Source organism: Pteropus alecto, unplaced genomic scaffold, assembly GCF_000325575.1.
Source record: "Pteropus alecto unplaced genomic scaffold, ASM32557v1 scaffold17, whole genome shotgun sequence".
In the NCBI taxonomy this organism is placed as follows: domain Eukaryota; kingdom Metazoa; phylum Chordata; class Mammalia; order Chiroptera; family Pteropodidae; genus Pteropus; species Pteropus alecto.
Genome location: NW_006440645.1, coordinates 941,070 through 953,478, shown reverse-complemented (window position 1 = coordinate 953,478; position 12,409 = coordinate 941,070). Strand labels below are relative to the sequence as shown.

Below are 12,409 nucleotides of genomic sequence, written 5' to 3'. Positions count from 1 at the left end.
TCGCGTGCTTCGCGGGGCGGCCGCCGTGGCACCTGCCGTTGAGGACCCCGTTGTGCGGGTGTCCGTTGGCCACGCTGTGTCTGCGTCCGGACCACCAGCCTCTGAGTGTTCTGCGGGCGAGCGAGGCCCCGCGGGACAGCACGAAGTAGAGCGCGGCGGCGCCCAGCGCGAGCACCGAGGCCACGTCCAGCAGGAAGTACTGGCAGAAGGACAGCTGGTGCACGGCGGCCCGCAGGTGCCGCGCCCCCCGGTGCCGCAGCACGTACTCGATCCAGTACATGGTGCGGTTGACCGGGTGCCCGGGCTGGTCCCTGTGGATCTCGGACAGCTTCCGGGCGCTCTGGCGGTAGCTGTGGGCAGAGGGAGCACAGAGTGACGGGCAGACACGGGTGGCGTCGTGACCCCTCGTCAAGGGGGTGGCACCATGTTCTCCCATGGCCCACGCCCCGAGATGCACGATCACGGGGCTGTCCCACGGAAGTGGGGGCTGCACTGCTTAAAGCACACGCGTCAGCTCTCAGCCTGACACTCGGCTGTGAACCTGTCAACTCAAGACATCACGATTTTCTTAAAGAGAGAAAGATGCTGACGAGCCATCGATCGGAGGGGGTGAGCCTCAGGGTCTCTGTGACCCCAGTGCTGGGAGCCCAGTGCCGGGCAGCATGGGTCGGGTCTGGCTCGGGTTGCCGCCCCAATACCTGTCACCTGGGTGGACAGCTGAGGCTCCGAGTGTAGGTGCCTCGTCTCTGCAGTGTGAGTGGTGGGACCAGGGTCGCGCGGTTATGAGTGCCCCACCGAGAGGAGGGCACACCGCAGGGACCACGGTTGTCCCCACTGGTTTAGCAAATCCCAGTAGACTCTGAGCCAAGGTCAAACACGGCTGGACAAGTGATGGCTCTTTCACTGCCCGAATCACAGAGAGCTCGCACGAGGCGTCACGTGACGCCCTGGCCACCGACAGGCGGACAGTGGTGCTCGGCCCACACCCTCCGCCGGCTCTCGCAGTGACAGCTCACCTGGGGTCACCGATCACCTTCACCAGGGCTGCGTGCAGCGCGTCCTCCGTGACCACCTTCCACTCCAGCAGGATGCCCATGCCCTTGGCCTGCACCCGCGTCATCGTGTCATAGTGGTCCCCGAACAGCGGGAGGCCCACCACGGGCACGCCGTGGTACATGGCCTCGAAGATGCTGTTCAGGCCGCCGTGGCTCAGGAAGGCCCTGATGCGGGAGTGCCCTGGGCGGGACAGAGAGGGAGAGGGGGACAGCTCGCGGTGCTGCGCGTCGCAGGCGGGGCTTCCAGGCGGATCCTGGACGTCGATGCCCCAGTGAACGTACAGGGCTATCTCATCTGCACGCTCAGCTAAAAGCCACTGTGAAGCGGCTAAGATGTGAAGCTTTAAAGATTTAAGAAGCACGTCACAACTTTCTCTTAAGACACAAACACCAACTGACCTGCCACACCTATTAAACGGCCAGGGACTGACAGGGGGTCAGTGGAGGCAGGACACAACGACAGACGCAGGGGGAGACCACCGTCTGCTAAAGCTGGGGTCACGTCCTGGCTGCTCAAGCATTCGCCCTCACCCAGGTCAAACACTCCCTGTGAAAACGTGACAGCGTGGGGCTGCTGTCAGAAGTCCACGGGACAAGCCTGCTCGTCCCCGCAGGGACAATGGCCCATGCGCGGTGGCTGTAGCAGCCACGTCACGTCAGCACCAGCGTCTCACAGACCAGGGTCCAGAGACAAGCAGGGGCCGACGCCGGCAAGGACCAGTCGTGAGAGGCGGGACGACGTGGGACGTGTAGTTGTCGTGAGATACGGGAGGGACTGACCACAATTAAGGAGACGGTTCAGTGTCTCCTGCACAGCCCACACTCGGCGACAGGGGCACGGGCTGGGACAGCAGGATAAGGAAGCGCAGCCCTCGGCTGCACGGCCCGAGGGGAACCAGAGTTACAAAATGCAAATCCTTCGAGCTCAGTGCAGGTAAGAACCGGACTCTGGGGGCTCCCGTGGGTGGCCACACCTGCCACCCTCACCGCTCCACCTGAATCGGGCCCGCCGCTGCAGTGGGTCCCAGACCTCACCTTGCAGACCTCAGCACCAGGCCCAGCTTGACAGCAGGGACGGGGTGGGAGGGGTGGGAACCGGGCTGGGCTCCTCCTGCCTCCCAACCACAGCGCAAGGCCGAGGGGGGACCCACAAAGGCCGCATCCAGGCCTGTTGAGGATGGGACTCCAGGAGCCCTGGACCGGGGGCCTCGCGCGTGGGCTGAGCAGCCGCACCTGCTGGGAGCCACCGAGAGACCCCACGACAACTGTGCCCAGGCTCCCGGACCCTGTGACCAGCACCGCAGGACGCCGGGGCTCGGCCGTGCCCGCAGGACACAGGAGGGAAAGGGAGAACTACAAGTCTCCGGGAGGGAGGCCGCCTTTGCCCACCCCAAGCTGGAGGGACAGGAAGACCGTCCCCCCCGCTGGGCTTTCCCTCCCCGGATTTTAGTTACAAAACACAATTTGCGGAATCTTAGGAGTGACCCTTTGAGCTTCTGAAATATACTTTTTCAAAGTCTAATTTTAGGATCATAATTAAAATTTAAAGCCACTTTTACATAATTTGTAAGATTTTAGTATTATTGAACAAAAGAGGGTCAATACTGCCCAATCAATAAACATTTTTATGATTTTCTTAGTAAATAATATCTCGAAAGGTAATACGGCTTTATATTTCTCTAGGAATGCAATGAAGAAAACGATTTACATTTTTAATGTCTGTGCTCACTGAGCATAATTGCTTTACTTATACCCAAATACCTTAAAAACATGCACAAAATTGTTATTTTAATTTTGAGTTGAGCACTAGAATCCCAATAAATAAATAAATCGAAAGAAGTGAAGTGTTTCAAATGCCTGGTGATTTAGGGGCAAATTTAGGCAGGTGATCCAAGTAAAGTTACAATAACGTGACTCTCTGCTTGGGCTTCTGCTTCTCTGGTTTCAAACGAACAAAGGACTCGACATTCTTGGGTCCTCAGAGGTGTCTATAACAAAACTATAACACAAATCTACGCTTTCAGCATTTTAATTTACTATTTTCAGCTGATTAGCCTAATTAAGTATAGCTTTACTCACTGCTAATCTATATGATTGGTTAAGTATATTTCCTAGAAAATCAAAATTGGTGACCGGTCTAAAAATTTTCATTTATAGATCCAAATAATTATATTTGCAAAGTATTTCCCAGAAGACCAAGCTTTGACGCATTGTCTGACACTTCAGACTTGAGATATCGGGTGAGGGGAGGGTTCAACGGCTCGGAAACAGCACACGCACTGCACAGCCACGCGGGTGGGCGGTCACACCCACTCGGGCCACCCCAGGCAGACGTCACGCACACGCGGGCCACTCCGGGCCGCCAGCGCCCCCGCCCCGACTCACCAAGCAGGTCGTTCTGTGGCAACCACTCCATGAGCTTCGTGTTGTTCCCCAGATTCTTCGGTTTGGTCCCCGAAAACCTGAAATGCACAGCAAACGACTCCGGCAAACTGCAACCCACCCCTCGTGCAGACGCCCCGGCTGCGTGGTGGGCCCCACGCCGGGCGCTGCGGAGCCTGCTGTGGTCGCCGGCAGAGGGGACCCTGCCTCCCGGTCGGCGAGGCCCTGGTCAGAGGGGGACGCGGACACTGGGCCAGCACTGAGGCCCCGTCCTTCGGCTGCGTCGCATGCCACGGCGCGGACACACTGTGCATGCCCGTGCGCGGCCGATGCCAGCAGGACCCGGCGAGCCTGGGGGGCGCGGGGCCCCGGGAAGGGATGCGAGAAGCCAAGGTGCTTCCCACGCAGCCGCCGCAGGAGGCCATCACTAGGCCGGTCCTGCCCCGAAAGATAAACCTTAAAGGTCTATCGGACACGACCGTCCCCAGGGAAACGGAAGGCGCCCCGGGAGCCCGGCAGGGGCTTGGCGGGCCTGGCAAGTCCCGCAGGCCTGTCTGCAGGCGGTGCCCACGCCACACGCTGTGCCCGGCCCACGGGGACGCGGCCCACCCGCGGCTGCACCGATGTCAGGGCCGACAGGCTGGGTGTGACGCTGGACGCACTCGCCGGCCGCGCCTCTCCAGGGAGCTGGGCCCCCTGAGCTGGCCTTAACCAGCGCTCACTGGCGGGTTGTGGCCTTAAAGGCCACCTCTTGGGTGACAGAAAGTTGAAAGCGTTTAAGAGGAGACAGAGGATCCCCTGAAATGGCTGACTGCGCTGTCGTTCACGCGCACGCTCCTTCGCTGGCTCGGAGGGACACACGTGCAGCCACGCAGACGTTTAAATAAGTAGCAGCAGCTAAGCGAGGGGCCGGGGCGGAGGGATGCGGATACGCATCCGTGCAGGGTCCCCCCGTGTCCCCCCACTCTGCACTACAGGCCAGGTGCCTCTTCACCCGCCACAGCACATGAGTCTCAGCGCACTGAGAAACAGGGCGAGAATGGGGACCGTGGAGCCCGCCAGGGTCACTGTACCGCAGGCCGAGCCGGCGACCGTGGAAGCCGTGAGGAAGCGGCGTGTCTTCGCCTCACCTCCAAATCACCTTCTGGGGCAGCCTCCCCAGCGCCCCGGCCAGCTTGGTGGCGATGTCCTCGGACAGGTACTTGACTCCGGCTCCGAAGGACACCAGGACAAAGCCGTGTTCGTCGGCGTCGTCCACCCAGCTTTGCAGATCCTGTCAACCAACGTGCAGCAGTTAATTTTACGGGGACCAATGGGGTCCACAGGCAGCGGCGCCACCAGCCCCGGCTCCCAGGACCGGCGCCCCGATCCCACTGCGCACAGCACAGGTTTGAATGGGCCCCGGGTCGTCTGCTCAGAGTGGGCAGCAAAGGCGGGGACGCAGCACGGCCCTGCACACACTGCCCTCGTCCCCGGCGCCCCGTCTGCCACGCACCTGGAACAAGGAGGCTGGTCGAGTAACACCAGCAGGTGACTAGGAGCCCGCCCCACGATGGCCGACCTTCGGCCTAAACTTGCAAAACAGGCAACTTGTGGCAACGGAAAGGGGCTGGGGCTGGGGCTGGGGTCAGGCTGACAAGGGTGGCCCTCGGGCAGCATGAACAGACAGACCAGGGGCCAGGGGAAGGGCCCCCGAATCTGCTGAATGCAGCGAAGACTTCGAAACTGGAGCTTGGTGAGAAGGTCGCGCGGGTCCCCAGGGCCAGGAGGCGGGGGTGCGCGCACACAGGCCGTGTTTCCGGGAAAGGAAGACCCGCCGGTCATAAACTGCCAGCTGGCTTAGCAACTGTGCCCCCAAAACAACCTTCGTAACAGATGTGTTCGTGTAAAAACCCAAGTCTAGAAATTCAACACAAGACAAAAGAAGCTCGGGGTGGCCGGCCCGAGGCAAATGCCAGTCAGAACACTGAGCTGAAACCAAGTGGATCCCCACGAGCCCCACACGTAAGAGTGCGGTGAACCTGACGAAAGGCACGGGACGCCTGTGAGGAAGACGGGACACGGCGCGGAGGACGGGAGGAGAGCGGGGCGCGGGGAGGGCGCGGCGCGTGCACGGGGAACTGCGGTCTGGAGGCGCCGAGTTTCAGAAAATGAGGTCCGTGTGGGCCCGGAGCACGGCCACGGGGCTGGACGAGCTGGGGGACGTCGGCTCGAGAGCGAATGTGCAAGAAAGGCCAGAAAATGCCGAGAAGCGAGGACGGGGGGGCATGCCCTCGCAAGAACCGGGGCGCACGGCAGCCCTGGAGCCATCGTGACCGAGCCTCGGGTTTCAGGCACGCGCGAACGGGCGGACGGACAGACAGGCCCTGCTGAGCAACTCGTGAGGGAAGGAGGCTCCGGGGACACGGAAAACAGCCAGGCTGCGGCTGTCCACCGGCACCAGCAGGGGGACCGAGGGCCAGACCCCGTGCAGTGCGCCGGGGACCTGGCGGCCCGGAGGCAGCTGCTGTGCCTGGCTGGGGGCGCGGGACCCCGAGTGTGAAGCCGGACAGTATGACAGGCACGCGAGAGCCAGAGAACAGTGACGAGAACGGAAACGTCTGCAGGGTGCTCAGCAGAGAACTGGCACCAACGACAAAATAAGGAGAAAACCTGCAAACCTGAGACGACCCTCATTCCACGCGAGGGCCGCAAAGGGCTGAACGGGAGCACGCGCCCCGCCCCGGCCCTGGAGCCGCCGCGGCCACGTCCTCCGCCAGCCGTTCCCTCTGCGGCCTGCCGGGTCCCTGGTCCCGCATTCCCTCCGTCCACACAGTTGGTCCATTGTTAACTGCCGCCTGGTTACAATGCTCGAGCCACGTGTTCCTTGGCAGGACAAACTGTCTTTCCCAAACGGCCTCCGGGCGTCCGGTCCCACTCAGCGCACGCCTCGCTCTCCGGGGGCCTTTCAAACGCCCGGCGATCCCGCCAGTCATCCTACAGTTTGCTTCTCTCGTTTCTGACCTTTCGGCGTCCAGACTTCTACCTGGAAGACAGCGCGGCCTGCGGCCCGTCTTTGTCTCCAACCAACAGCCAGCGCCGCCCTTCCGGACGCCTCGCCCTCCTCGCCCGAGACACCAGCCCTTCCCGCGCTCTGTCCTGTCCCACCAGCCCAGCCATCGGCCCCGTCCAGCCCAGACCCCACTGTCACTGTAGGACACGCGTCAGGGCCTGCACTGCTGGGTCTCCCCACCCCGCTGGCTCCGGGGCTCTCGGGGTTCATGGGGTTCCTGTCCCCCGCCCCCGGGCCTCCTCGCACGGGCACAGCAGCAAGGCCAGAGCGAGGCGGGAGCCACCGCCGCCCCTGTGTGGGCTTCTCGGTAACGTTAGGTGACACTGGACACGACGGAACTAGGAACTGAAGGGCGGTGGGAAACACGCAGGCAGGTGTGGAAGCGCGATGGGGGCCACTCGGGAGCAGAACGCCGCCAGCACGGAGGCCCCCAGCAACGGACACCTCGCGGGACACGGGACACGGGAACGTGGGAGCAGCGTTTACGAGACCACCGGCCCGAGCCAGAGGGAGGACGCGTGGGTGAAGGTGGACGGCAGGCCCTGGCCCGGCCAGGCTTCCTTCTGACACGCCGGAACCTGGAGGGACCCCGCTCTGCAGCGTCAGCAGCACGTGTCCTGATGGCCGCCTGGGGCCCAGCCCAGTCTGCTCTCCCCACAGACGGCAGCCCTGAGGGCCACAGGAAGTGACCCCATGTCCTGCTCGGCCCATCGGTCTGAGGCGAGGACACCGGGCCGTGCACGCGCCCCACGTGAGGACGACAGGCTGGGCCCGGTCCCCACTCCTGTCCCAACACCAGCACCAGCGGGCCTCTTCCCCATTTCTGGGCGTCGGGTACGAAGCACGTGGGCTCTGCTCGGGGGGGTGGGATGTTCGCTCTGCGGCAATAGGTGACAGAGCAATGGGCGTCTTGGGGCAAAATGTTTAAAAACATCGTGGGCCACGGACCGTGCTCTGACCGCTGCTGAGACAGCTCGCCACACTTACGAAGCAGCTCGCCCCCAAGATGAAAACGCGACCATTCAAGATGAGCACGTACGGACCACTGCCCTCAGCGACGCGGCTGGCAAAGGACGCGGGCCGGGGACGCCGCCAACGCCGCGGTTTGCCGAGTGCCCTCCCTCCGGTCGCCCTGGTGCCCAGCTCTCTCTTCCCCAAACACGGTCACCGGGAAGACTCAGCGAGGCCAAGTGTAGACACGTGCCTTGTCACATGCGAGTCACTCTGCTGTCTTCCCGGGGGGCTGTGTGACAAGCAGCCCCCAGACTGCGGACGAGATGGTGGCTACTCCAAGGCCAGGGAACAAAGCTGCTCCAACCAAGGTGTGCCCTGGGTCGCAGCAGGCTGTCACCTCCACAGGCAAAGCTGGTGGAAGCACATGCACGACCGAGAGGCAGGACAAGGACACGTTCGCAGGCCGCGTCACGCAAACCCAGCTGCACTCTCAGACTGTTCAAGCGATTGCCAAGGTTATCCAGAGGGGTCGAGCCACAAGGGACCTGGAGAAGTGACAGTGGCCCAAGGCAGGGGTGGCTCTGTGAGGACTCGGCAGACGTGGCACCAGCGCCTGAACCTGTCGGGGGCGGAGCGAGGCCCAGGCACTGGCGAGAGTGTGGCCACTGCCACTGGGATTCTGGGGGACCCTCTCCCCCGCCACGCCACCGGGATTCTGGGGGACCCTCTCCCCCGCCACGCCGTTAGCTCTTGCTGCAGCTGTCAAAATCACAAGAGGGAAGCAGCATCCCAGACGCTGCTTGGAGGCCAGGTCGGTTTTCAAGGTTCTCAAGACCTTCAGACCCAGATGTCCCAGGATGTCCCCGGATGTGGCCGCAGCAGGGTACCGAAGACAGCAGCACGCAAAGTGACCGCTGGGCACAGACGATGAAAATCTCACCGGAAAGGAAAAGCCCGCCGCAGAAGGACACCTGCTGCTGCTTATGTTACGGAGCTCCCGGGGCGGGGGCGGGGGCGGGGCGGTGAGGAGAAGGAAGGGGACGCACCCGTGGGTGTCTCTGTACAGTCCAGGCCCCAGGACCCTGGTTCCTGAACCACCGGCTGGCGGCCAGCGGCTCGGTCACGCCGGGGAAAGGCCCAATGACAGCGTGCCACGTCGAGTCCCAGTCGGGGGCTTCACGGCCCGCTCACTGCCCCACGAGCACTGCCAGCCACTGCTCTCCACGCCCCTCGCCAGCTCTTGTCCACGTGGACAGGACAGCCCCCTTCCTGCCCCTCACCCGCGCCCCACACCCCGACACGGCTCCCTGCACCCTGCCGCCTGCTCCTGCCCACCACGCCCACCACGCCCGAGCCAGGCACACTGTGCCTCTCACAGGACACGCGCCACGTCGCCCGTCGTGTGCATGACGCAGGGCCCTCCCCCCTCCTGGCCTCACGACGTGTTTCCTTCAATAAGTCGAGGAGGCCAAGAGCCACCTGCACCCTTACGACAAAGGCGTTAACTGCAGATAGTCGTGGGCACTTTAGCGGTGCCCATGGCCAGGAGGAAGCAGCGGAGTGGCCGCTGGCCTGGTTTGCAATCTTGAAACGGTGTTAAAGTTCACGGAAAATTGAGAGAACACCTGAGACTCAGGTCAGAAGACAGGAACGTGGCTGAAGAGAAAGGCTCGGGCGACACCTTCGAGAAGCGGATGCGAAGCCCTCTCCGAGGCGCACGGTGCTCTTCGTCTGTGCCTCGCTGTACTACGTGGGTCCAAAAGGAATCTGGCGTGACAGTCACCCAGAGTGACGGGAAACAGGAAAAACGGACAGGCGACGACGCTCCACAAACCACAGAAAGGAGGCGCCTGCTGGCGACGGGCCCGGCACCTCCGCCAGCTGAGCACCTGGTCCCCGGCGGGCGGGCAGAGGGCGGGGCGAAGACACGGGCGCTTCCGGGCCTTCGGACAGGCGGGTGTCAGCGGGCAGAGTCTGTGACGTCACGGGCAGGACTTGGCAGCGTGAAGAGGAGCCTCGGGCAGAGGGAGGGGTGCTCGGAGGAAGAGGCAGCAGGAGAGATGCTGCAGGGGAAGGGACACGAGAGGTGACACGGCCAGTTAAAGAGCGGGTGCCAGGCCCAAGAGCTGGAAAAGGGGACCCAAGCTCATCACGAGGTCATCCTGGGCTCCTGTCACCTGACGGTTGACCCCAACAAACTAAAGACCAGCAACCAAACGTCACCATCAACGCCAAGGACGCTTTTAACAGAGCCAGGCTGGCCACTGAGTATTTCGCAGAGCGGTGGGGACGCACGCAGGGACACGCCGAGTGGACACGCATGGACGGGGCCGTGCAGACGGCTGCAGAGCGGCAAGTGGCGCCCACGTGGGGATGGGAGGGGTGGATGGGCCAGGGCCCTGGGGCCACCGGTGGTGGCACCGTGCGCTCGGACGCAACCGCAGATGGGCAGTAAGAGGATGCCCGCGGGCCAGCGGCCAGTTGCCACGCAGACCCTCAGGCGTGACGAGTATGACCCAGGGGTCGCACGACGGTTAGGGGTCAAGGCCCGGGCTGAGCGCCTGAGCAGAGAGGAGCTCACAGCCCTGACACGTGGCACCCCCGGGCTGGCTCAGGGAGGTGCTGCACACCAACGGGGTCGGGGCAGACGCCCGGTGGCCGGACGAGCGTGGCCACCCCAGCACGGCTCGCACAGTGCTCGGACCAGAAGACGTGGACTTAACTGCCCGTGTAACTCGGCTGTGCCAGGGACGCAGGGCAGCGGGCCACAGGGAGCACGAGCTGCGCCTGTTTGCCGGACCCGTGGGTGACGCGTCTTTACAACCAAGCGAGGAGCCGGCGCGGCCGGAAACACCCCCAGTCCTCGGCCGGTCCCGGCCCGGAGGGGCCCGTGTTCTGGACAAGGACCCGTGAGCACGGCGGGCCTCCCAGCAGGACCCCGAGGACCAGAGCTGCTCCAGAGGTTGGGGGTCCCTGGGCACCCCGCGGTCACCACGCACCTGGACTGCCACCTCAGAGCTTCGCGTGACGCAAAGATGGCTTGCACTGAGCGTGGCTACCGCGTTCCTCGTTGTCGTCACGGACGGGATGCTGAGTGGTGCCACCACGCAGGATGCGAAACGGGGGCTCAGAGGAGCAGCGGCCAGGCTCGGGGCGCCGCGGGGGCCTGGGAAGTGCCGTGACACCAGGGCTCGGCGCCACACTCGCTCCTGCTGCCTGGGTGCCCTCTGCTGGCACCAGCACACCCGCCTCCAGCGCCCGGTGCCCCCACCCACCTGAAGCCCAGGCACCGCAGCTTCGGGCTCCGGGGGGCTGACGCTCATGTCGTCCCCCACGCTGCCACGGCTGAGGGGCCTGAACGCGATGGGCGGGAGGCCGTGGAGCCCCGAGCTCAGGGACCTGCACGCTGACACGCACAGCACCCCCACTGCAGACAGCGGAGGGCCGCACCTCGAAAACGGAGACACCCCCGGTGAGCCCGCGGCCCCGCCCCAAGCGAGCGGACGGTGTCCTGTCACTCCCTGCGAGACCGAGAGCCAGGGACGTGCTCGGGAGCCCCAGCCAGGTCTGCGGCTGGCGAACGCGCCACGCTTCTTACTTTCTCTACTTCCTTTTCCTGTCCTTGGAAACGTCCTGCTTTTCTGCCTCAGTGCACAGGCGTCACCATCCCACCCCGATCACTGCCCACGAAGTTCTCTGAACGTGCCGACCACCTCCCCTCGTGTGCCCAGCTAATCACCACTCTCGACAGAATACGCTAGAAGCTCTGGGGTCACGAAAGCAACTTTAAAAGTCCCACCTTCCCCCAGACTGTCACCTTCAGCCCAGACGTCGGTCACGAGGTGCTCTGGGTGGACCTGAGCCAGCGTGAGGGAGAAGATGCAGGTCCCCTGTGTGCGCGTCACCCCCGCCAAGCGTGGAGGTCCCGACACTGCCCCTCGGCCGCCCGGTGCTGGCCGCTTGAACCAGCTCAGGTGCTGGATGGCACTCCGGCATGTGGCCAAGGGGACAAGGGGGTCAAACACGGGTGCTCCCACCAGCCACGCCAGGGACCGAAAAAACCGAACGGGCAAAGGGCGCTGGCAGGAAGGCTGTGCCTGCAATGCGCACCCCCGGCCGGCCCACCGGACTGAGCAGAGGTGACCACGCACCGGCAACAGGACGGAGCACCAAGCAGGCCGGGGGGTGACCGGTTCACAGTGCGTCCCCTGCGCCCAGCCTCCACCTCCGTGAGCAGCCGCCGTCCCCAAGGGCCCCGTGAGTGGCGTCCTTGGCTCGCGTTCCCACACAAGAAACTCCACGAGGGCTTCCAAACCCAGTCACCCCCGCGCAGCCAGGTCAGTGTACCTGCCCGCCGGGCCTCGAGGGGGTTCGCAGCCTGCAGCTCTGAGCCCCGCACACACCGTGGGTTTGAGGAATGTTAATTCAGGAGAAACTGGATGTGACTTTGATGAGCTAACAGCCGGGTAAGGGACACTAACACACAGGCACCAGGATGAACCGCAGCGATGAGCTGAGCCCAGCAGAGTCCCATATCGGTGACAGCGTCAGGCGGGAGCCCCACGGTCAGCTGTGGAGGGAACACGGAGGGCTGCTCAGTGCCGGGCACCGGGTGCCCAGGACACATCCTGTGGGTGCTGGGCACTCGACAAGCTGCAAGCAAGCGAAAGGATATGTGGCTTGTCACCAGCATGAAGCAAGGCCGGACATCTCAGGCAGGGACAGATTTAAAGCTCACAGACCACAAGTTACAAGTTGCTTTACGCTGTCCACTCGGCACATGCTTACAGAAGGCCCACGACATTCCAGGGACACAGAAAGATGGCAAAGAGTCTACCACGCGGCGCCCAGTCCAGCAAGGGTAAGATGAGTGGACAGACCACTGCCCCTCAGCGCAGCATGCTGGCGCTGACCGTGGAATTCAAAGCAGCACAGCGAAGGGCCAGGAAGACTCTCGAATGACGTG

At 63.5% G+C, this 12,409-nt stretch overlaps 1 protein-coding gene across 1 annotated transcript in view; it reads right to left on the bottom strand.

Moving 5' to 3' along the window:
- Positions 1-12,409, bottom strand: part of UGT8 (UDP glycosyltransferase 8) — a 62,131-nt gene that overhangs the window by 38,855 nt on the left and 10,867 nt on the right. The window contains exons 2-5 of the mRNA XM_006917781.1: positions 4,568-4,710; positions 3,441-3,517; positions 1,017-1,236; positions 33-350 (exon numbers count right to left, since the gene is read on the bottom strand). Coding sequence (XP_006917843.1) covers positions 33-350; positions 1,017-1,236; positions 3,441-3,517; positions 4,568-4,710 — 758 coding nt within the window. The remainder of the gene's footprint in view (positions 1-32; positions 351-1,016; positions 1,237-3,440; positions 3,518-4,567; positions 4,711-12,409) is intronic.